The sequence below is a fragment of the Hemiscyllium ocellatum genome, chromosome 18, assembly GCF_020745735.1.
Source record: "Hemiscyllium ocellatum isolate sHemOce1 chromosome 18, sHemOce1.pat.X.cur, whole genome shotgun sequence".
Lineage (NCBI taxonomy): Eukaryota > Metazoa > Chordata > Chondrichthyes > Orectolobiformes > Hemiscylliidae > Hemiscyllium > Hemiscyllium ocellatum.
Window position 1 is genome coordinate 9,628,129 of NC_083418.1, and position 25,864 is coordinate 9,653,992.

General features: G+C 45.9%; 1 protein-coding gene across 5 annotated transcripts in view; it reads left to right on the forward strand.

Annotated features, from left to right (window-relative positions):
- The window catches only part of madd (MAP-kinase activating death domain), a 166,345-nt gene that overhangs the window by 112,898 nt on the left and 27,583 nt on the right, over positions 1-25,864 (forward strand). For 3 of the 5 annotated variants that reach the window (XM_060838685.1, XM_060838686.1, XM_060838684.1), the window contains exons 20-27: positions 4,273-4,367; positions 5,427-5,510; positions 17,549-17,707; positions 18,330-18,450; positions 20,664-20,784; positions 20,879-20,984; positions 24,357-24,467; positions 25,481-25,588. In XM_060838685.1, coding sequence (XP_060694668.1) covers positions 4,273-4,367; positions 5,427-5,510; positions 17,549-17,707; positions 18,330-18,450; positions 20,664-20,784; positions 20,879-20,984; positions 24,357-24,467; positions 25,481-25,588 — 905 coding nt within the window. The remainder of the gene's footprint in view (positions 1-4,272; positions 4,368-5,426; positions 5,511-17,548; positions 17,708-18,329; positions 18,451-20,663; positions 20,785-20,878; positions 20,985-24,356; positions 24,468-25,480; positions 25,589-25,864) is intronic. The other 2 variants (XM_060838687.1, XM_060838688.1) reach the window with 2 other exon arrangements.

Below are 25,864 nucleotides of genomic sequence, written 5' to 3' on the forward strand. Positions count from 1 at the left end.
TTTGACTCATACCTGGTGGGTTTATCTCATAATGAATGATTGAGCAGGTTAGGTTAAGAATGGAAGGTGATCTGATTGAAATATACAAGGTCTGAGGGAGTAGACAGGCTAGATGCTAAACGTTTCCACGTGGAGAGGATACCAGATCTTGGGGAGATCATTTAAGAGCAAAAGATCTCCCTTTTAAGACGGCATTGAGAATTCTTTTTTCTCTATGGACCATTACTCTACGGAATTCCCTTCCCAAGAGAGCAGTGAGGGACTCGGTCAGTGAGTATACTCAAGGCTGGGTTACATCATTATTGATTGACAAGGGAGTCCAGGAAAAGTGAAATTGAGACCACCACCAGATCAGCTGAGATCTTACTAAATGGAGGAGTAAACTCTAAGATCTGAATGGCCTACTCCTCCTAAATCCTTTGTAACTTTCCCTGGATTTGTGTCCATAAAGGCTAAGGTCATCTCTTCAGCAACATGTTTTTTCTGTCCTGTCATTCATAATTTACTTTTCATATTAATCCACCCATAATGCTTCACTTCCTACTTCTCCCAATACTTCACCTTCATCCACCAAACTTGAGTTCATTTCCCAATCCTGTCTCTCCCACCCTGGAGACTATCACTGTCCTTCAATGTCTATTGCCTTATCAAGCTATGTACCACCTAGAAAATGTTATAATGCTCTTATCTGAGTCTGGGTTTGTAAAAATTGCAACGAGAAATGAGCCCAAACTGATTCTCGGGGATCACCACTGCAAAGTGCCTGCTGTCTGAGAAACTTCCATTCACCATGACCCTTTTGCTTTCCATCACTCTTCTGTCTACACTACCACTTAATTCCAGAGGCTTCCATCTTCTGAATAAGCCTCCTCTGTGGTACATGTTCAAGTGGCTTCTGAAAGTCCATATATACATCTACTGTACCACCTTGATCAACCTTCTGTGTCACGAAATTGAAGAATTCAGTCATACTGGGCACACGCAATTTTCTTTAAATAAATCTGTGCTGGTCTTCCTTAATTTCAAATGAAATTTTATTTTGTCCCTGAGAATTGTTCCTGATAACTTTCCCTTTGCTAATGTTACGCTGATAGGACTATGGTTTCCTGGTTTATCCCTCTCCCCTTTCTTGATCTTTATTTTTAAAATTCATTCATGATGAAGGCGTGGCTGGCTAGGCCAGCATTTATTGCCCGTTCCTCATTATCCAGAGGGCGGTTAAGAGTCGACCAGATTGCTGTGGGTCTGGAGTCACATGTACGCCAGTCCAAGTAAGGATGGTAGTTCTCTTCCCTAAAGGGAACCAGGTGGGTTTTTCCAACTATTGGCATGGTCATCATTCAACTCTTAATTCCAGATATTTGTTGAATTCTAATTCCAGTATCTGCCAAGGCAGGGTTTGAACCCGTGACCCCAGAATGTTACCTGGGTCTCTGGTTTAACAGTCCAGCGACAATACCACTAGGCCATCACTTGAGTGAATGTTGTAACATTAGTAACCCTCCAACCTTCTGGCTCTACTGTTCTGTCCAGTGAGATTCAGAGATTATGACTAATGCTTTTCAACTTTAAGCAATGCAGGCTGAAATCCAGGACGGCTTACCAATTTTCAGTCATACTTATCTTTTTCCAGTACATCTTGCTTAATACACCCAGCCCATAACTTCCCTCTCCTCATTCAGCGCAACCTTCACATTCTTCACTATCTAGAAGTTGCAAAATACTCATTGCCTCTGCCTTCTGCGCGTGCATCCAAATTTCTCGGGTTCTTAACAGACAACCTTTTTCCTAGCTAATTATTTGCACATTATTTGTTCACAAAAGTCTTTGGGGTTTATTATCCAATTATCCACTACCTTCCCAACCCCACATCAATATCCTTGAGAGTCTAGTGTGGTTGAGGGAAGAAAGTGCTGTGAATCTTACGAGGGAAACATTTAGCTTGGACCCGGGACTAGGGGCAGAATCCTTATTGGTGTAGAGAGAGTATTGGGTCTGAATAGTGCTCCAAGAGTGGTTAGTCTGAAGCTCAGTGCCAGAGTGTTGGAAGTCTAAAGCAGGACTGTAATTCTCCAGACGACTTGGTAATATGGGACATGCTGGTGACCTCAAGCTTCACAAGTCACTACCAGGAAGCTCTCTGTCTCCGTGTGGGAGTGGCTTCTACTCAGTCATGTTGTATCCTCCATTTCACCTATTCAGCCGATCTCTGACTCTGTGTCTTTCTTTCCTGCTTGCAATGCATCTTGGGTTGTAGAGTTGTGGAACAAGCACCAGGATATGAGAAAACAAAAAGCTTTGGAGAAACAGAGTAAGGACTTTGACAACTCAGCCCTGTCATACAAAGTACTTCCTACTTTTAGAGCTAGACATCCTAGCCATGTCTTCTGTTTGAATCACAGTCCTTGCAATCTGTGCCTTAGACTCGTTGCCTCTCACCTATAGATATGCTATTGGGTTTGTGTTTGTGTGTGTCTGTCTCTCTCTCTATCTCCGTCTATCTCTCTCTCGCTGTCTCTCTCTCTCTCTCTCTCTCCCCCATCTCTCTTTCTCTCTCCAACTCACTCTGTTCATCTCAACCCCTTGCCCATGCTGTCTTTCCCACCCTTCTCCCTGCCTCCCTCCCTCTCGCACTGTCTCACCCAATGAACCTGCGGGGTGCAGGTGTGAGGGAGTGGGTGGGGAGTGCGCTCATTGCTGTGTAGTCACAACGCATGCTTGCGTACCAGCTTGCCGATTGGTCCTTTGGCCTGAAATCCACTGGGCAAGTGACCAATGCGCTCGGGTTGAGTTCAGCTCTTTGTCTTCCATTGCTGCCCTTTGAACCCATTGACATCAGTGTCTTGGGTTGTGGGATGCTACCCAAAACGATTTGGAATCAGGCTCTCATTTTTACACATTATATTACAGGGTGTTTGTAACCACCGCTTGCAGCAAAGCAGGTAAATTGAAACCGGGAATAGTCCAAATACCTGTATGTGACGGCTGGTGTTTTTGGCCTTATGACAAGACCATTGGACACATCAACTTTGTAGAATGCAGCGATCACCCAGAGCAAATAATGGCCAAAACTTGCCACTGAAGGGTGACGAGAGGCCATAGATGGGGTGATATTATCAGCGATGGTTTCACACTGAAAGATGTAAAACCTTTTAAAAAAGGAATATGAAAGGCAATGTGGGTTCAGCTTGTATATCGTGTACAGTTGTGGGCACAACATTATAGGAAAGATGTGAATGCATTGGAGAGCGTGCAGAAACAGTTGACAAGAATGGTTCCAGGTCTGAGGAACTTCAGTTATCAGGATAAATTGAACAAATTGGGGAGGTTAGAGGAGATTGTGAAGAGATTTTCAAAATCATGGGTTGGCAGGATAGTGTAGATAGGGAGAAGCTATTTTCAGTTATACAAGGAAAAGAATGAGAGGCAGAGATTTGAAGTGATGTGCAAGTATAGCAAGAATGATACAAGGAAAGAAAGTTTTTTCACATGGTGAGCTGTTTTAGGGTATGTAATGCACTGCCTGGAAATGTGATGGGAGAAGGTTCAATTGAGGCCGTTAAGAGTATTGATCTTTTTTTGGATTGTGTGCTCAGGGATCTGGGGAAGGACAGGAGACTGGCAGAAGGTAGTAGAGCTGAGGTAGGCATGAAGGGCTGAATGGCCTCCCTCAGCTTGATAATAATTCGGAGATTCTGCAAAGGCAGGGGTCTGGGACATGGGGAGACATCTCCAAAGGAGGTCTCAGCTGCTTCCAGAGTTGGTCAATTTGGATGCAGAATTGGAAATAATCAAACTTTTTTTCCTGTAGTTTTGGGTGAATTCTTATAAATAATGGTCTTTCTTTGACATGGTTAGTTCAGATGATTCTAAAGTTGTAGGACTGTCATCAGTAACAGGTGGGTGGGGACAAGGAGCAGAACGATAATTGGCAGGCGTGGCTGGGGGTGGTGGTGACAGGTTGTTTACTGATATTGATCTTGTGCTGTTAAGTTTGGAACCGGAGGGGCAAGCTTTCAGATATGAGCCATTGATGTGAAAGCTGAAGCATTAAAGAGAACCATGGCAAAATGGTGACAGATGACCTGCACCAGGCCAGCTTATCCCTCTCCAGCCTGTAGCACTGGAAAACAAATAGCTTTAGTCTCTGGTTTCCTGAGAAGCTTTCCCTCCTTGACACTGCAGTGAGAGCTGGAGTGTTACGACTGATGACAGGTTGCGGTTCAGCATGGCTCCTCTCCCATCATGTTCACACGGGTCTCTTGCCTGCAGGTACAGAGAACTCCAGACATACGTCCGACTTGGACCCAGATGAGAAGAAATCGCAAATCAGCGCTGACAGCGGCTTGAGTGCGACCAGCTCGCAGGTTAGTGCTTACTGCTTGTTGCTAACAGAAGGAGCGACCTATGGTTGGGGCAGTAGGTAGGATACAGGTGAGCAATGGAGCTGAGATGGGGGAAGGGTTTCTGGGCTTGGGTGACGAAGTGAGCCGTGGCTGCTGGTGGGAAATGGTCTTGGGACAGTGCCAGGCAGATCCAAGGTTGTATTGTGTTCACCCACTGAATGCATGGTGATTCTGATGGACAGAAGCTGTCATTGGCTGTGATACTGCATTGGAGATCAGTGTGGCTGAAGAGTAGGTTTCTTACATTCTTTGTTTAGGTGAGTCAGTGAATTATTGAATGCCGGTCTGAAACACATTTCTATTGATAACTACCTGGCAAGTTGCTGTTTTCTTTAAACATTTTGGAGATATAGCAGTATGCATGTGAAACATTTCAGGCCAAATACAGCTGAACATGACGGAGAAAGGATTGCACAAGCTGTCTCGGATGTGAAAGGGGCTAGTAAACAGCTGCTTCAGTCATAAATCAGGAACAGCATCAGGTCGCATGGGCCTGAGACTTGTTCTCTCTTCACCTTTTGCTCTAAAAGTGTTCCATTCTGTGAGAGACTTGCTTTCCACATTTGTGAGGCGATGAATGATTTTAGTTCTGTGAATGTCCTAAATGTCCTCCATGCTGCCAATCCTCCACTTCTCAACCTTGCCCTGAAAGCTGGATAGGTTCTATAACAGGAAGGAGTTTGCCTCAGTGCTTCCCAGTGAGGGAGGAGAGGGTGAGTGAGAAATTTAGAACCAGGTCTGAATGCTCCTTCGTGGTTTGCATACAAGAGAACAGCAGTGTCCTGTCCCCTTACATTAGGCCTGAAGTTGTGCAAGGACTAGAAAGTGCTGCATAAACATGGATGTCTGTGAACTTCTGTCCCCTCCTGATTGCTACATCAGATTAAGACTGTCAGCACAATTGAGCAGTTTTAACATGAAATTATCTTCCTTTTTGGTGTTGCTGTTAATACTCTCTCCTTTATTCTTCTGTCCTCTTGCCTGCTCCTTTCCTCCTCCTCACCCTCTCGACGGTACCAGAAGAGTGACAGTGAGTCTATCACCAGCTGTGAGCCGCCTGCACTCACCCGGAGTACCAGCCAGGAGTCAGAAAGCAGCACCGTGGTAGGGCAGTGACAAGCTGGGGCACGTGTGTGTGGCGCGCTCTGCTCCTCGCGCAGTGTCGTAAAACAAACGCGCCTTGCTCCCAACTCCCAGCTAACACAGTCCAAAATTCATTCAGCACCGTGCAAAAACTGACAAGCTGCTTAGCAGAAATCCCAGGCATCAATCATATTTAGCCAGGGTACGATGGCATGGGCAGAGTTTTGAGGCATTGGTCTGTTACTGTGAAGAAATTCCTTGGGCTTTGAGTACCATAAGAGCATGGATTCAGAAGCAGATTAATCTTGCCGCTTTCTTTAAAGAAGCAACAACAACAAGCCCTGATATATGCTCAACCATGATTTCCACAGGTTTTCACACAAGACGCTGTTAGTTTCACCCAAAAGCTGTGTGGACCTTTGCAAATCGCGAGTATAGTGAGAAACTGAGAAACCTTTATAAAATAAGAATTGTTCGAAAAATGATAGGGGTGCCGTATGGATCAGTGTGGATACTGCTATTTGATCCTAATTCATATTAATATAATTTCCATCATACAATTCCTATCTTCATAATTCACATTGAGAATTTGGATTTGAACTATTCTATTTTGATCGATTCATGGGGTGCAATATTTATTACCCATCCCTAGCTTCCCTTGAGAAGGTGGAGGTTTTGAGGTGTATCTACACTCCCATAGGATGTTAGGGAGTGAGTTCCCATGCAGGAAGATATCCTCAAGCAGGTGAGGCAGTGGGATCTGTGGTTGGATTTTGCAAATTACAAACGGTGATAGACAACAGGAATACAGGAATCTGCAAAATAGTGCATGCAGAAGGAGCAAAGAATCAAGTCAGTTTATTGTGTTGCAATCATACTGTTTGTTGAAAGCAGTTTAATGAGGGACAGCACTCATTTCCAATTGTCATTGAGCAGTCATCAGTTCAGCAGTGGACTGTTTAACTGCAATCATTAAAACAATCTAGTATAAATTAGGAAGCTCCAGTCCCTCTTCCAGGACGATGGTGGGAATGGAGATTGAATACTGGGTCCTGTACATGGTCACTGCAAGAGGAATAAGGGCAGTGGAGAAAAGACATCTCACAATGAGGAATGAAAATGTATCTTTGGGACACTTGAATTCTCCATGAAAAGTCTTTTTAAACCAATGTCTGCGTTACATTAACAGTGATAGTAAATTGATATTAAACCTACAATGAATGTCATGGCAACTTTGTTTTGACATTAATCCCTTGGATCACAGCATTCTGTCCCTTCATACGTGCTCCTGTTAGATAGCATTGTCTTTTCTAGGCATATGAATAATTAACTTGTAAGTTTCCAATTTCTGATTCATTCTCTTGTGCTATTTTTGTTTTACTCCCTGTTTCTTTCAAGTAATAACACTCAGGGATTTGCTGCCTGTGCAATATTCTTATGCAAACACCTTATTACTCATTAAACATATTAACCCAGGCACTTACTGTATGAGGCAAATAAAGGTCAGAGGTTCGAACTTAATTTTATTAAAAAACACTCGAGTTAAAGATACAACAGTTAGCAACAAGTTAAGGGAATCTTTTCCCCAAGTTAAGCTGACTGCCTGCTACCCGCAACCCGGTGAACTTGATTGGGCTGCTGGATTCATTTCAAGGTGACATTCTGGGTTGTCACCTTGATAAAGAAGTGGTCCTCTTGCTGAGAAATGGCTGCCAGGATTCTCCTCTTACACCCCCTTTCTGAGCCGTCCTACAGTCGTCTCTGACTTCAACCAATGGGCCGGAGGGCAGGAGTCACAGCACCTAGTGACGTTAAGTCAGGTCATCCTGGGTGTGTTCCAAAATATAATTACTCCATGGTGCCAACACCTCTGGCCAAAACTGCCGAATACACAAAAAAAATGTTTCTCCTTGTTGATCTAGCTGAGGACTGCTTAATGAGTTTTGGGTTATAGCAACTCTCCCAATATGCAGTGTGGGTCTGGGTTAACCTTTATTTACTTTTGGTCTGTGGTAACCTTGGCTTCTTTACATTCCTCAGGCCTTGCTTGCAGAAGCTGTTCAGCCCAATTTAAAGTTGGGCCGGGTTACTTAGTACATTGGCTACTTGGCCACATTTCGGTTCTGAATCAATCTCTCAGTGAGTGGTCTGGACTAACCTTCTCAATTCAGAATCTGTTTGTTGCATTTCTATTAAAAGAAGATGGGCTCAGTATGTTAGCCTCATTCTCTTTACCTTCACCTCTTTTGTTTAAGTTTTTGAACATTATATCTAATAACTGTTTGCAAAGTATCTCCCTTTTCATACTTATGTTCTTCCTGTCTAATTTTGTGGGCCTGTATATAGTCACATCACAGATGAGGAACATCTTGGATTATTTCTTCTGTAGTAATCTGTTCTTGTATCTTCAGTGGTGACCCACCACTCTTGGTGAAACCAATCGTTATGAACGTAGCAGATCATTTCCCAAGATAAAATTAATTCTTTTAAAGGGATTTATTTCCCAACTCCAACTGAGTGAAATAGGAGTTGATGGGAAGGGTGAGGGCTGTAACAAATTACAAATACTATACATGAGTGCACGAAGCATTAGAAATAAGATGGATGAGCTTGAGGCTCTTTTGGAAATTGGCAGCTACGATATTGTGGGGATAACTGAGACGTGGCTTCAAGTGGACAGGGCCTGGGAAATGAATATTCAAGGCTCCATGTGCTATCGTAAAGACAGACTGACGGGCAGAGAGGGTGGGGTGGCTATGTTGGTAAGGGATGATATTCAGTCCCTTGTGCGGGGGAACCTAGAATCAGGTGATGTAGAGTCAGTGTGGATAGAGCTGAGAAATACTAAGAGTAAAAAGACCCTCCTTGGGAGTTACCTACAGGCCCCCAACAGTAGTCTAGATGTCGGATGTAAGTTAAATCAGGAGCTGAAATTGGCCTGTCGCAAAGATGCAGGTAGACTGGGAGAATCAGGATGGTATTGGACCTCAAGAAAGAGACTTTGTGGAGTGCCTCTGAGATGGATTCTTAGAACAGCTGGTGCTGGAGCCGACCAAGGAGAAGGCAATTCTGGATCAGATATTGTGCAACGAACCAGAATTGGTCAGGGACCTCAATGTGAAGGAGCCATTGGGAAGTAGTGACCATAATACAATAAGCTTCAATCTGCAATTTGAGAGGGAGAGGGTACAATCGGAAGTGACAATATTTCTGTTGAATAAAGGGAACTATGGAGCTATGAGGGAGGAGCTGGCCAAAGTTCAGTGGTGCAATACCTTATCAGGGATGACAGTGGAGGAACAATGGCGGATATTTCTGTGTGTGATGCAGAAGTTGCAGGATCAGTTCATTCCAAAAAGGAAGAAAGATCCTAGGAGGAGGCATGGGTGACCGTGGCTGACGAGGGAAGTTCAGAAACATGTTAAAAGAGAAAAAGTATAACATAGCAAAGATAAGTGGGAAAACTGAGGACTGGGAAGCTTTTAAAGAATAACAGAGGATTACTAAGAAGGAAGTATGCAGAGAAAAAATTAGGTACAAAGGTAAACTGGCCAATAATATAAAGGAGGATAGTAAAAGCTTTTTGTTAGGTATTTGAAAGGCAAAAAAATGGTTAAGACTAAAATTGGGCCCTTGAAGACAGAAATGGGAATATATTACGGGGAACAAAGAAGTGGCAGAAGAATTGAATTGGTACTTCAGATCTGTGTTCACTGGGGAAGACACAAGCAATCTCCCTGAGGTAACAGTGGCTGAAGGACCTGAACTGAAGGGAATTTATATTTGCCAGGAATTGGTGTTGGAGAGACTGTTAGGTCTGAAGGTTGATAAGTCCCCGGGGCCTGATGGTCTACATCCCAGGGTACTGAAGGAGGTGGCTCGAGAAATCGTGGATTCGTTGGTGATTATTTTCCAGAGTTTGATAGATTTGGGATCAGTTCCTGCGGATTGGAGGGTGGTTAATTGTTGTACCACTTTTTAAGAAAGGTGGGAAAGAGAAAGCAGGAAATTTATAGACCAGTTAGTCTGACCTCAGTGGTGGGAAAGATGCTGGAGTCTATTATAAAGGATGAAATTCCGACACATCTGGATAGTAGTAACAGGATAGGTCAGAGTCAGCATGGATTTATGAAGGGGAAATCATGCTTGACTAGTCTTCTGGAATTTTTTGAGGATGTAACTCTGAAGATGGACGAGGGAGATCCAGTAGATGTAGTGTACCTGGACTTTCAGAAAGCTTTTGATAAAGTCCCACATAGGAGGTTAGTGAGCAAAATTAGGGCACATGGTATTGGGGACAAAGTACTAACTTGGATTGAAAGTTGGTTGGCTGATAGGAAACAAAGAGTAGTGATAAACGGCTCCATTTCGGAATGGCAGGCAGTGACCAGTGGGGTACCGCAGGGATCAGTACTGGGACCGCAGCTTTTTACAATATATGTTAATGATATAGAAGATGGTATTAGTAATAACATTAGCAAATTTGTTGATGATACTAGGCTGGGTGGGCAGGGTGAAATGTGATGAGGATGTTAGGAGATTACAGGGTGACCTGGGCAAGTTAGGTGAGTGGTCAGATGCATGGCAGATGCAGTTTAATGTTGATAAATGTATGGTTATCCACTTCAGTGGCAAGAACAGGAAGGCAGATTACTACCTAAATGGAATCAATTTAGGCAAAGGGGCAGTACAGAGAGATCTGGGTGTTCTTGTACACCAGTCAATGAAGGTAAGCATGCAGGTACAACAGGTAGTGAAGAAGGCTTATAGCATGCTGGCCTTCATAACAAGAGGGATTGAGTATAGAAGCAGAGAGGTTCTTCTGCAGCTGTACAGGGCCCTGGTGAGACCACACCTGGAGTACTGTGTGCAGTTCTGGTCTCCAAATTTGAGGAAAGACATTTTGGCTATTGAGGGAGTGCAGCGTAGGTTCACGAGGTCAATTCCTAGAATGGTGGGACTACCTTACGCTGAAAGACTGGAGTGACTGGGCTTGTATACCCTTGAGTTTAGAAGACTGAGAGGGGATCTGATTGAGACGTATAAGATTATTAAAGGATTGGACACTCTGGAGGCAGGAAGCATGTTTCCGCTGATGGGTGAGAGCCGAACCAGAGGACACAGCTTAAAAATATGGGGTAGACCATTTAGGACAGAGATGAGGAGAAACTTCTTCACCCAGAGAGTGGTGGCTGTGTGGAATGCTCTGCCCCAGAGAGCAGTGGAGGCCCAGTCTCTGGATTCATTTAAGATAGAGTTGGACAGAACTCTCAAGGATAGTGGAATCAAGGGTTATGGGGATAAGGCAGGAACAGGATACTGATTAAGGATGATCAGCCATGATCATATCGAATGGTGGTGCAGGCTCGAAGGGCAGAATGGCCTACTCCTGCACCTGTTGTCTATTGTCTATTCTCCATTTACTAAGTCACTCTTTAACTCAACTCTTCCTTGAGTTTGTTTGTAACCTTCATGTATACCTCATTAATATTTTCTGCTTCGTTGACCCTCTGGTATCATCGGCCAACATCAGACTGAAATAGAAGTTTCTGGAAAACCTCAACAGGTCTGGTGGCAGCATCTGTGAAGAGAAATCACAGATAACATTTTGGGTCGAGTGATCCTTTCTCAACTCAGAACCGTTTTGTTCTCTAAAAATAATTCCTCTTCCTTTTTTGGATTTTCCAGTCCTCCACCTTACTTGTCGATTCCCACATGACCATCTCATCACCTGTCTGTGAGAGAGATCGTCTGTATCTATCAGAACTACTGTTTCTATGGTCTTTGATACCTGACCCTCATCTAAGTTAGATTTTTAAGCTTGCAGCAATGCGTTTTCTGAATTCTACCAGAATTATTTTCCACGTGTTTCCAAAATGTTTCTGTGATTTCAACCACTGATCCAACAATCTTCCTTGCAAATTTTACGGATATCATGACAGATGTTTTACAAGTTCTTAGTTTTAATTGATGAACGTTGGAGCAAGTTCATTAGTATTTGCAAGTTCATTTGCAAATTGTTAGAAACCTACAGCATGGAAAACAAGCCCTTTGGCCCAAACTGACCAAAATGTCCATCCACGCTAAGCCCATTTCCCTGCACTTGGCCCATGTCCTCCTCAATCTTTCCTATCCATGTATTTATCCAAATGCCTTTTAAATGTTGTTAACGTACCCGCCTCAACCGCTTGCACTGGCAGCTCATTCCATTTCTGTACCACGCTTTGTGTAAAAAAAAAGTTACCCCTCCGGTTCCCATTTATTCTTTCCCCTCTAACCTTAAACTCTCACCTTGAATCCTGGCAATATCCTTGTAAATTTCTTCTGCACTCTTTCCAGTTAACAACATCCTACAGCAAAGTGACCAAAACTGAACGCAGTACTCCAAGTAGGGCCTCACCAATGTTCTGTACATAGACTCAGAGAGGTGTACAGCACAGAAACAAACCCTTCAGTCTATGTCGACCAGATATCCTAAACTAATCTGGTCACATTTACCTGCACTTGGCCCATATCCTTCTATCAACCCTTTCTGGTCATATATGCTTGCAGATGCTTTTTAAATGTTCTAATTGTATCAGCCTCCAACATTTGCTCTGGCAGCTCATTCCAAACACACACTACCCTTTGTGTGAAACAGTTGCCCCTTAGGTCCCTTTTAAATCTTTTCCCTCTCACCCTAAACCTAGGCCCTCTCATTCTCGATTCCCCAAACTCAGGGTACAACTGCAACATAACTTTCCAACTTCTATACTCTGTGCCCTGACTGATGAAGGCCCATGTACCAAAAGCTGCCTTCCCTGACCTGTCTATCTGTGACTCCAATTTTAGAGAATCGTGCAGCTGACACTCCTTAAGGCTCTATTATTCACCATGAAACTCCTACCTTGATTTGATTTTCCAAAATTTTTTTTTTAGATTAGATTACTTACAGTGTGGAAACAGGCCCTTCGGCCCAACAAATCCACACCAACCCGCCGAAGCGCAACCCACCCATACCCCTACATTTACCCCTTACCTAACACTACGGGCAATTTAGCATGGCCAATTCACCTGACCCGCACATCTTTGTGACTGTGGGAGGAAACCAGAGCACCCGGAGGAAACCCACGCAGACACGGGGAGAACGTGCAAACTCCACACAATCAGTCGCCTGAGTCGGGGAATGAACCCGGGTCTCACGCGCTGTGAGGCAACAGTGCTAACCACTGTGCCACCGTGCCGCCCACAAATGTCAGACTTCACATTTGGCTATATTAAACTATGTTTGCCATTTCTCAGCCCACTTCGCCAGCTGATCAAGATCCTGCTGAAACCTCTGATAACTACCTTCACTATTCAATATACGGCCTATTTTAATGTCATCGACAAACTTACTAATCATGCCTTGTACATTCTCATCCAAATCATTGATATAGGTAACATGCATAATGCCATCTTAGCTGTAGTTGACAGAATGCTCTGTAATAGTCATTTCTTGGGATCTTTGTCAATCCAGCTACCTTTGCAAATAAAGTGAGATATTTTTTCACACTATTGAGTGCCTGCACTTCATAAGATTCTGGTGAGAAGGGAATTTGAATACTGGTAAAAACAATGTCTGCAGATGCTGGAAACCAGATTCTGGATTAGTGGTGCTGGAAGAGCACAGCAGTTCAGGCAGCTTCGAAAGTGCAGCGAAATCGACGTTTCAGGTCTCATCCACGTTCCCCCCTCAGACCCCACCCCTCCAACCGTAACAAGGACAGAACACCCCTGGTGCTCACCTTCCACCTTACAAACCTTCGCATAAACCAAATCATCTGCCGATATTTCCGCCACCTCCAAAAAGACCCCACCACCAGGGATATATTTCCCTTCCCACTCCTTTCCGCCTTCCGCAATGACCGTTCCCTCCGTGACTACCTGGTCAGGTCCACACCCCCCTACAACCCACCCTCCCATCCTGGCACTTTCCCCTGCCACCGCAGGAACTGTAAAACCTGTGCCCATACCTCCTCTCTCACCTCTATCCAAGGCCCTAAAGGAGCCTTCCACATCCATCAAAGTTTTACCTGCACATCCACTAATATCATTTATTGTATCAGTTGCTCCCGATGCGGTCTCCTCTACATTGGGAAGACTGGGCGCCTCCTAGCAGAGCGTGTTAGAGAACATCTCCAGGACACCAGCAACAATCAACCACACCGCCCTGTGGCCCAACATTTCAACTCCCCCTCTCACTCTGCCAAGGACATGGAGGTCCTGGGCCTCCTTCACCGCCGCTCCCTCACCACCAGACGCCTGGAGGAAGAACACCTCATCTTCCGCCTCAGAACACTTCAACTCAGGGCATCAATGTGGACTTCACCAGTTTCCTCATTTCCCCTTCCCCTACCTCACCCTAGTTCCAAACTTCCAGCTCAGCACTGTCCCCATGACTTGTCCGACCTGCCTATCTCCTTTTCCACCTATCCACTCCACCCTCTCCTCCCTGACCTATCACCTTCATCCCCTCCCCCACTCACCCATTGTACTCTGTGCTACTTTCTCCCCACCCCCACCCTCCTCCAGCTTATCTCTCCAGGCTTCAGGCTCACTGCCTTTATTCCTGATGAAGGACTTTTGCCCGGAATGTCGATTTTGCTGCACTTTGGATGCTGCCTGAACTGCTGTGCTCTTCCAGCACCACTGATCCAGAATTTGAGTACTGGGTCTGGTACATGGCCACTGGGTCAGGAGAAAGAAGGGCAGTGGAGAGAAGATGGCACTGGAGTTGGAATTATCTCTTCTTTCATCCTTTAAGATTTTCATTGGCCAAATAGTGATATCTAATTATGGGCGGCACGGTGACACAGTGGTTAGCACTGCTGCCCTCACAGCGCCAGAGACCCCGGCTCAATTCCCACCTTGGGCAACTGTCTGTGTGGAGTTTGCACATTCTCCCCTTGTCTGTGTGGGTTTCCTCCGGGTGCTCCGGTTTCCTCCCACAGTCCAAAGATGTGCAGGTTAAGTGAATTGGCCATGCTAAATTGCCCATAGTGTCAGGTGTAGGGAAATGGGTCTGGGTGGGTTGCTCTGTGGAGGGTCGGTGTGGACTTGTTGGGCTGAAGGGCCTGTTTCCACACTGTAAGTAAACTACTCTAATCTAATCTAATTTCCCATGTCACTCTTGTGTTAATAGTTTTTAAATTCTACCTGCTTTCCTATGTCAAGCTTTCGTTTTTCCAGTTTCTCTCCTTGTCATTTCCTTTTTCATGTCTCATTGTTTGTTCTCTCTCTCTCTGTCTCTCTCTCTCATGTTCAATTTGTTTTCCATGTCTAATTGAACCGTAGCTGCTGCTAGCTGTGACATCTTAATTTTAGGTGGCACCTTCTTCTGATTCTAAAGTTAGATAATTGCGTTCAGTATCTCTCCCTTACTAGATCCTACTTTCCTCCTTCTGTTATATCTACCAAGTTAGACTTTGTCAAACATTTCAAACAATCCACTATTCCATGGGGGTTCCAGGAGTGTAATTTTAAATATCCGACATCCAAGTGTTTCCTGTACTTAGAGCTATTTTACATTGTCCTGCACTGAATCGCATACAAATGGACTTGCAAACAAACTCAAGGAATATTATTTGCAATCTTGGAGCGACTTGAATGTCGCTTTGTCCCAGGAAACACTTCATAACATTCAAGGCCTGTTCCAAAATCCAATCCATGCAGTTACCTCGACTGCAGCACTCCTGTGTTATGTTCAACACCTTTGTGTATTTGTGTCTTGAACAGAGGCACAGATGCCTCAACTCAAAAACCCTTTTCACCGTCCCAGCTGATGTTTCAACTCGACATGTTAGATCCCAAAATGAAACCTGGTTTGATCATTTTTGTCTATTAAACGTGATCATTCACTAAAACATAAGTACCCAGGCTGTGCATTTTCCTTAAGAGTAAAAGAAGTTCCTTCTAAAAGTCAAATCAAACAAAACATGTCTGGTTATCTGATGATGTAAACTGAACAGTCTTAAAATACATGACAGACAAAGTCTCATCTATTTCCCAACACCGTTACTTTCCAGTGATTCAGATCCAGAGAAATTATCCTTTTGTATGAAATCTTTAAGATTGACTTAACGTTAGGGAAAGGGAGAGATGCAATGAGACTTGGGTATCCTGGTGCACCAGCTGTTGAAGGTAAGCATACAGGTACAGTCGGCAATGAAAAAGGCAAATGCTATGTTGGTCTTCATAGCAAGAGGATTTGAGTGCAGAAGAGGTGATGTCTTCTTGCATTTGCACATGGCCTTAGGGAGATCACTCCTGGAGTGTTGTATGCAGTTTTGGTCCCCTTATCTGAGGAAGGATATTCTGGCTAAGAAGAGAGTGCAACAAAGGTTTGCCAAACTGATTCCTGTGGTGCCAGGATGGATTTTGATTATTATCTTGATCGGTTAGAATTACGTTCACTGGAGTTTAGAAGAATGAGGGGGCAATCTCACAGAAACTTAACAGGACTAGAGAGGATAAATACAAGAGGGATTGTACAGATGTCTGAGAACCTCGGAACCAAGGCACTCAGTCTAAGGATACAGGGTAGACAACGTAGGACATAGGTAAAGAAACATACCTTCACCCAGAGAGTGGTGAGTCTGTTGCAGAAGTAGATTGAGGTCAAAATATTATTTTCAAGGAGGAATAGTATTGTACTTAGGGTTTAATGGATCAAAGGATATTGGGAGAAAATGGGAACAGGGTACTGAGTTGGATGGTCAGTCATGATCACATTGGTGTAACAGGCTCAAAGGGCTGAATAGCTGAGTCTTCCTATTTTCTATGTTTTCGATAACAACTCTGTTTATTATGCTGCTATAGCTGAGTAATCACTTGTATTTCACAAGTTGCATTTTGCCTCACTTGCTTCACACACTCATGCGCTCGTACTGTACGGTGCTGGTAAATCGATGCATCTGCAGGTTGTTAATTTTTGGTTACATTTCTACTGGTTTGTCCCAGTTGTCTATCTTGACTCAGTCCTGCTGTCCAGAGATGACTATCACCAGCTCCCACTGCAACACATTGCTCATCCTGGGCCCACATCTCCAGTCCAAGGAATTGCTACAGTCAGAATCCCCCCGCCCCATCATCAGAGCTATGAAGACCGGCATCTCTGGCTTGGTCCACCTTTGAATCAGAAGTTGAGGATGTCTAGCTTCCGGCATCTCCAGCAGGCAAGGGACAGCTTTGGATGGAGCCAACTAGCTCCGCTCTTCCAAAGATGCTTGCATTTTGTAATTGAAGAATTTTTCAGCACACCTTGACTTGGATCATATTATTTGCCAATAGTTGGCATCTTAAAGTTATTTCAGAGGATTTGGAACTTTAAGGTTTCTTCAGGAAACATTTGGGGGTTCACCTAGTACCTCATGTTTCTTGATTTAAGAGTCACGTAACCCTTTAGAATCAAAGAATCTTTAGTGTCCATCAAGTCTCTACCTGCCCTCCAAAGAGCATCCCCTTACCCTTTCCCTGTAACTCAGCATAATTCACCTAGCCTGCATGTCATTTGACACTGTAGGCAATTGCCCCTGGCCAGTCCACTTAACCCATACATCTTTGGATTGTGGGAGGAAACTGGAGCATTTGGAGAAACCCATGCAGACACTGGGAGAACGTGCATACTCCACACAGATTGTCACCCATGGCTCAAATTGAACTCGTGTCCCTGGTGCTGTGAGGCAGTAGTGCTCGCCACTGAGACACCATTCTTATTATAGTTTTTCAAAGTCTTCCACTTTTCACTGTCAACCCTACCTGGACTTTCTGTACACACCTTCCCACTGCCCCCTTCATACCCCCCTCATGGGGGCTCCCTGTGTTCTGTTCCCCTGTCAGGAGATTTTGTATGCAATTTATCATCCCTTGTAATCCCTAGTGAAACCTTCTCTACCCAGATTCCTAATGCTCCCCCAGCCCATGGACAGGGACTGTGTTTGGTATAAGTGTTGTGTTGGATCAAATGCAGCTATTGGTCTGAGACATGTTGTTGTGTTTGGGCAGTTGACAATCACTTGTGTTATCATCTCTTGTTGCAGGTGAGTAACAGCTCTGGAGAGACCTTGGGTGCTGACAGTGATTACAGCAGTGCTGCTGGAGAAAGTGTGACCGGCAAGAACACCCTAGAGGCAGCAACATCCAGAGGAACGCTCTCCGACAGCGAGATCGAGACTAACACTGACACCAGATACATCTTTGTAAGTCACTTGACATGCTCACCCCCATTAACAAATGGGAATCGAGTGTTTACCCCTCCCTCCCTGGGTGCAGGGTGAAATTGCTGAGTTTGGAATAGGTTAGCTCATCTCAGAGACGTCTGCTGTGTTCCCAGGAACAGACAAAGGGGAACCAACTCCAGAGAATGAGAGATTGGGATGGGGCAGTCTGAGGGGAGAGGGGAATGTGGGCAGGGGGGCAGTCTGAGGGGAGAGGGGACTGCAGGCAGAGGGGGGCAGTCTGAGGGGAGAGGGGACTGCGGGCAAGAGGCCAGTCTGAGGGGAGAGGGGACTGCAGGCAGAGGGGGGCAGTCTGAGGGGAGAGGGGGACTGAGGGTGGGAGGGGCTGACCAAGGGAGAGGAGTCAGTGAGAATGGATGATAGAGGGTTCCCCTGGAAGACACTGTCTTTTGTCAGAGGCGGGGTAGTGAGGTGTAAACTGTGCTCCAAACTGGTGTCCCCCAGAATGAGTGGAGTCGGACGAATGAAGAGGGAAGTAGGAATGATTGGGGAGAGTGGGGCTTTGTAGGAGTGAGGGTCAGGTGAGTGTGTGTGCTGGGACTGACAGTGAAAGGCTCAGTGCTGACAGTGTTCTCTCTGACAGGGGAAACCTCACATGCTGGCAGCTGGCTTCAAGGCTGCAAAAGGGGGCAGTGCATATGTCCAGGCTCCTAGCCCACCAGAGGACACCAGTCAGAGGGTTTACCTCTTTGAGGGACTGTTGGGTAAGAACAGAAAATAAAGCCTGTCTTTTTTTGTTTGAAGATGATTTGAGAATACAGAATGAAGAGTGACTTGCACCAACTCATTATCCTAGAATCCACAATACTTCCTGTGGCATCAGTTACTGTCAGAGTGCTCCCTCACCGTTTTTATTTGGAGTGACAACCACGCAGTTTGTATGTGGGGTCTGGTGTTTGGAGGGAGACACTGCATGGCCAATGTGTTGAAGTGCCTCTGTAAGGGTAATGAACTGTGTGTATGGGTGAGGCACTGTGTGTGTTCTCTTTCTCAGTGTACTGTTGGTGGTGATCTCGCGCTCTCTCGCGCTCTCTCGCGCTCTCTCGCGCTCTCTCGCGCTCTCTCGCGCTCTCTCGCGCTCTCTCGCGCTCTCTCTCTCCTCCCTCTCCTCCCTCTCTCCCTGTCTGTCTGTCTCTGTCTTGTGGTGGTGCTATCTGTGGTTAAGGCAGTTCCCCTTGTTCCTGAGTGTCGGTGTGAGAGGGATGAGAAGCAAACTGCATGGTACAGGGTGACCAGGAACAGGGCACATGACTTGACTATTCTGTTCACCGCCCACTTCCAATCTGCCCCTTCGTCTTTGTCCCCTGCGTGCTCGCGGTCCCCATCTTCCCCGTCTGCCCCCCTCTCCCTGCGTTCTTGTCTCTGTCCCTCTCCCCGTGCTCTTGTTCCCCCTCCCCTCCCGCGCTCTCATTCCCCCTCCCCTCTGGTGCTCTCGTCCCCCTCCCCCCATCTGTTGTCTTCTCCAACCCCCCCCCCCCTCCCTCAGACCATGCAGCCTCTCTCTGTCCTCCTGTATGCTTGCTCTGGTTGGGCCAGATATCCCTGTAATGGCCCATGCTCCCCACCACCTCAGCCCTGCGTGTGGAATGTGTGTCTGGGTGGGATCTAGAGCAGGTATTTCTTTCACTGAATTAATTGTGTGTTTGCTGAGCCTCCCACTTGTTCAGTCGGTTGCTCCTGTGCCTGGTTCAGTCTGACAGTATCTGGGATTGCAAAGACTCTGTGCTGCATTCTGTTCTGCGTGAGGAATGTAAATCGAGCTACCATCCTGCCTACTGAATGTAACTAAATGCTGGGCTCTTTTCCTTTCCACTTGCTGCCTTGGACCTGCTCAGGGAGAGACAAGAGCACAATGTGGGACCAGTTGGAGGACGCAGCCATGGAGACCCTATCTCTGAGTAACAAATCTCTCCTATATCTGTTCTCGCACCGGTGCTGCATGTTAGGCTTTCACCGGCCAGTGAAACCTTTTCCAGTCTTTTCTCAGCCAAATTCTTACCTGTCAGGCCCATGGGGTGTCATCCTGTTACGTCCAGACTCCTAGCCAGGGCCATCTTTCAGCTCCAAGTCCTTTCCCCTGGTTACCCTGATGTAGCACTCTCCACTAGATCTCCTGCATCCCCCCCTCCCCACCATGGTCCCAGTGTCTGTTGTTCTTCGACCCCACCCCTAGGAACCCAGTGTTTCCTCTCCATCCATCTTCTCAACCCCACCCCTCACCCCAAATATGACCCCAGTGTTTCCTCTTCTCTCCCCTCCACCTGAAACCACCCCATCGTGACCTTGCTGTCTCCTCTTGCCCCACTTGATGTGACCTCAGTGGCTCCTCTCCGCCACCCACCCACCGTGATCCCAGTGTCTCTCCACCTCCCCATGTGACCCCAGTGTCTCCTCACCTGCCTTCTCCCCCAAGCCCCCCCCCTTCTTCACTGTGACTCTGGCGCCTCCTTTTCTGCCCCCTCACCTGCTGTGACATTGGTACCTCCCCCAACCCCACAACATGTCTCAACACCTCCCCCCCCCCCCCCCCCCAGGGTCCCCCATGACTCTGTCACCAAAAACCTTCCAATTCCACCTGCCCAACATCAAAACCTTGCTGTGAAGTTTCCCCTCACCCCCAAACTGAATATTCTTCATCTTGATCACTAGTTGGGTATTAATTGCCCTTCCATCCTTGTTGCAAGATGATGATCCTGCTCCGTTACTGGGTGTCTGGCCATGTCCTGATCTCTCTTGCTCCCTGCCATTGACCTGTCTCTGGGAAGAATAACATGTAACTCCAAATCTACTCCAGTAAATCTGAGCTCCAGGCACATGCTGGCACTCTGCGCTGTTCAGGGTTGGTCCTGAGATTGTGCAATGGGTGGGTGAGGGATGATTTACTGCAACTATCTCACCTATTGCTCCCCTTCCACAGGTAAGGAACGCTCAGTACTGTGGGACCAGGTCCAGTTCTGGGAGGACACGTACCTTGATGCTGTGATGTTAGAAAGAGAAGGAATGGGCATGGATCAGGGACCACAAGAAATGATTGACAGGTAGGGCACCCCTCTGCTGTTTGGCTGTGCTGTGTGAAGTGGGTACTGCGTGGCGCGGGTAACCAGTTAACTAGTCTTGCACTCTTTCCCCCAGGTATGAGTCACTGGGCGAGCATGACCGAAAGCGGCTGGAAGATGATGAAGACCGATTGCTGTCTACGCTGCTGTACAATATGATCATCTACATGCTGATGGTCAAGGTCAGCCCTCTGTGGTTACTTTATACACAGCCGTTAGGGCCCAGGACAGGGACAGCACAGGCATGAGAGTAAAGCTGTCTCTACACTGTCTCACCAAACTCTTACAGGATCAGAATTTTACTTCTTGGTAGAGGTTCTCTTTCTCCTTGTCCTCTCTAAGGTCCTATTATCCATGAGGTCCACTTGCTGTTACTTCAGCTGTGTCAGTCAGTATTGTTAACTGTCCCCTCTCTGGTGATATCCATTCTCTCCTCACCCATCCCTCCAAAAACCATGCCCTTTACCGTTTGGTGCTTAAATATTACTGCCCCATCTGCAACCTTCCTTTCTTCTCTAAAATCCTTGAGTCTGTAATCATGTTTCACATACATTTCCCTCCACCCTCTGGGTGACAAAAGTTTTCCACACATCGCTTCTGCTCCTTGCCTTAAGTCTCTGGCTCTGGTCATTGAACCCTCCACTAAGGGGACAAGTTTCTTCTTGATTACCCTATCTATCCCCCTCAATTTTGCACATCTCAATCATGACCCCTCCCTGTAAGGAAAACCACCCCAGTCTGTCCAGTCTACCTTCAGAACTAAGTCTCTCCAACCAAGGCAACATCCTGGTAAATCTCCCATGTGCCCTTTCCAGTGCAATCATGTCCCTCCTATAATGTGGATTCCAGAACTAGCCTAACCAACATTTTATACAGTTTCAGCATAACTTCCCTGCTCTTACATCCTACCACTGGACTAATGAAGGCAAGTGTATTTTCTTAATCACTTATTCACCTGTCATGGGAACTGAAGGGGCAGGTGGGCATGTGCAGTGGTTCCTGCGATCTTAAGTGCTTCCCAGAGTTCTATTGTTCTTCATGTATTCCCTTGCCTTGTTAGTCCTGCCCAACTGCATCACTGCACACTTATCTGGATTGAATTCCATTTGCCACTGATCTGACCAGCCCGTCTATCTCCCATCCTCCTGATAGTGTGGCATCCAGAACTGTACACAGTATTCCAGATATGGTTTCCCTAAAGATCTATACAGCCGTAGCATTATTTGCCAATTTTTATGGGAGAAGTGGGAACTGCAGATACTGGAGATCAGAGTCGAGAGTGTGGTGCTGGAACAATATGAGCATGCTTGAAACATCGATTCTCCTGTTCTTCAGATGCTTTTCCAGTGCCACACATTCTCAGCATTGCCAGTTTTTATACTTTATGCCCTGACTGATGAAGGCAAGCATGCCATTTGACTTCTTGACCATCTTCTCCACTTCCGTTGCCACTCGTAGGGAACTATGCACCTGTCTTCCTAGGTCTGTGGGTGGCACGGTGGCATCGTGGGCGGCACGGTGGCACAGTAGTTAGCACTGCTGCCTCACAGCGCCAGAGACCCGGGTTCAATTCCCGCCTCAGGCGACTGTGGAGTTTGCACGTTCTCCCCGTTTCCTCCGGGTGCTCCGGTTTCCTCCCACAGTCCAAAGATGTGCGGGTCAGGCGAATTGGCCATGCTAAATTGCCCGTAGATTTAGGTAAGGGGTAAATGTAGGGGTATGGGTGGGTTGGGCCGAAGGGCCTGTTTCCACACTGTAAATAATCTAATCTCTCTATGTAAGTGCTTCTAAGGGTTCTGCCATTGAAGTGCAGGATCACCCCCTGTCCTGTTCGATCATCTCTATACTTTGCATTTTAAGAATTCTGCTCCCTCCAAACTTTTCACACACCGCCCTAGTTACTGCCACTACCCTATTACTTTTACACTTCCCTAAAATCTGTTTACATATGTGCTTTTCTATTTCTCTCGAACTGTTTGAGGAGCCTATAGTACCCTCCCAGCACCTTGGCTCTCCTTTCTGGCTTTTGCCTTTCGCAGAGTGACCAGCCATCCTGCTCCAACACCTCTCCATTTGTCCAGTTGGATGAGATTGTTCTCATCCAGTTCCATTCTTAGCTGTCTCGAAATATCCTGAGAATCACCAACAAATGCCTTCACCTGCTGCTTCTACACCCTTGCCCTCTGGAGTCCCTCGAAGATTTATTCTTGGTCCCACCTCCTATTCCTTATCTGTCCGCTCAGCAGCATGGTTTTGTTTGTCAACGCATACATTGGACCTTGCCCCCACCACTCTGCAGTCCTCCTCTGACTTTAAGCTGGTCATCAAATGCTGGATAAGCAAACATTTCCCTCAATTGAATATTGAGAAGACTGAAGCTGCGGCCTCTTCATTGTGAGCTGCCGGCTCCCTCGCTCAGTCTGAAAGGAGCCTGCCTATTGGTATTATTTCTGTTGGTTCCAACCCTGAATGAACCTCTGACCACTTGGTTATCCATTGCTGTTCCTGTCTTTGTGAGGTTGCCATCCTTTTATTTGTGCCCTGAGTTCTGAAGAAGGGTCACTGGACCCAAAGTGTTAACTCAGTTTTGTCTCCAAGGATGTTGACTTTCTCCAGCTGTTTCTGTTTCAGATTTCCAGCAACTGCAGTTCTTTGGCTTTTCTTTTTGTTTTTCTTTTATTGCTTGTGCCTTTCCTGCCCCTTAGTGATTCCAACCCTTGTCCCGTCTCCCTCTTTAGGTCACACAAAGCTCTGCCCCTGTTTTAATTCGCACTATTCCACCTCCACCCCTGTTCACTTGTGCTTATCAACATTGGCACCCAGGATAGCAATGTCTTATTTTTTCAAGTTTGCATTCCTTATCATTGTTCATATTCCAATCCAGGAGGTGAAAACAATGACTGCAGATGCTGGAAACCAGATTCTGGATAAGTGGTGCTGGGAGAGCACAGCAGTTCAGGCAGCATCCAAGGAGCAGCGAAATTGATGTTTCGGGCAGAAGCCCTTAGGGCTTTTGCCTGAAACGTCGATTTCGCTGCTCCTTGGATGCTGCCTGAACTGCTGTGCTCTTCCAGCACCACTAATCCAGAATCATATTCCAATCCTCCCTAGCCTCTTTCAGCCGTATTTCTGTAATCCCTTCTGGATCCACAATCTTCCAATACATCGGCATTCCCCTAATGATCTGGTCTCTTGTATGTTTCTGATTCTAATCATTTTACTATTGGTAGCTGAACCTACGGCTGCTAGATCCCAAACTCTGGAATACCTTCCTGATACTACTTCCATTCTCTTTCCTCCTTTTAGGGCAACTGACCTGACCAGATACTTCCTCCTTTCAAAATTTAGTACACCACTTTGTTTCTGAATGCTGTGAAACATGTTGTAGCTTGAAGCCAATGCTATCCCATAGTAAATCAAAGTTGATGATATCTTTGTGCTGAAGCTTTGTTTTCGAGCAGGAGTTGAGCTGTGGGTGACAGCGACGCTTGGTGGTGATTTGTTGAGGATTTTGTGGATGTTGAGGGTAACTGGGTGTCACATCCTATTTGCAGGTCAACAAGAATGACATCCGGAAGAAGGTGAGGAGGTTGATGGGTAAATCGCACATTGGGCTGGTGCACAGTCAGGAAGTGAATGACCTGCTTGATCGCCTTCCACATCTGGTGAGTATTCCACTGCATCGCAGCCACAGCTGATCGCTTGTCCCACCCTGAGATGTAAACTCATAGATTGTAGTCAAGTACACTCGGCAGCAACTATGACAGTCAGGCACACTCAGTGTAGGAACAATCCAGTTAGAGACACTTACCGCAAGAAGACTACAGTTAATCACAAGATAGGGAGTATATAGTGTTATGGTTTCAGTGGATTTTCATACAGGGCAATTCAGATCCCAAAAGGAAGGTAGGCTTAATTGATTCGATGAGTTTGGTCTATTGGGCTAACATGGTTAATTGTTAAGTTATATTCAGGGATTTTTTAAAAACAATAACTGCAGTTGATGATGCAAAACAAGAAATAAAAACAAATCAAGCTATCCAAAAAGGTAGTTGGATTATTTTAAACACAGTGAAGTTTCAACATGTTCCTGATGCTATTTGCCAGAGACTCCAATCCAGAGAAATTGATAGTTTCTTGATAGTTCAGTGATTCCTTGCCAGATCTGCCAACCTGAACTTAGCACAAATCAAAAGCTTAAGCTTAAATTCTCATAGCCCACAGGGCTCATTGTGATTGAAAGCTGCATAAATCCTCCTGAGGTGAGAGATTACCTGAAGAGCCCTGCCTTCCTTTCTAGGAGAGAAACTGAACTGAACTCTGGTGTTTTGTGAACTAAATGCGAAGCCTGAAAGTATTACCTGTTTCCCCTATGTGTTGTGAATGCTTCATGAATCTGTTAACACCATAGTGGCCTGCTCACTCTCAAAAACAGGATTGAGGTCACTTCCAGAAGATATTTTGCAGTAAGGAACAGAGTGAGCATGTAGATTACAGTTGGACAATCAGCAGGGGGATTGTGGTCAGACACATTGGGAGGGCTGCAGCCAGGTAAGGGACATCAGGACAAGTCTGTGCTCAGGAGATCCTGCTGCAGGTTTAGAGATGAGTTCGTCAGTGATGTGTCATCTCTGTGGGTGATGGCCATTGCCCTCATGGCTTTGCATTTATTTCTCAGGAGAGCCGCGATCTCCACATTCGACCCTGTGGCAGCCGTCACATCAAGAAGCAGACCTTCGTGGTGCATGCAGGAACAGACACCAATGGAGAAATCTTCTTCATGGAGGTACTAGGCGCCTGAATTACACCAAAATTGTAAAACACAAGACAACCCCTGAGTGCTACATGATGGAGACTGTGCAATGAAAAGTAAATGGCTCACCACTAATTCTCTCTGAGCCAAGCCCAAGGCATGCACATGCCATGTGACATTTAGTCATGTTGCGCTCTCTTTGCAAAGCTGAATACAACACCTTCAAATCCATCTGCCATTCAGTATCCTTCAGTATCTGAGTAATAGTTCACATTTCTCTTGATCTACTCCTCACTGGCGTTATGGTAT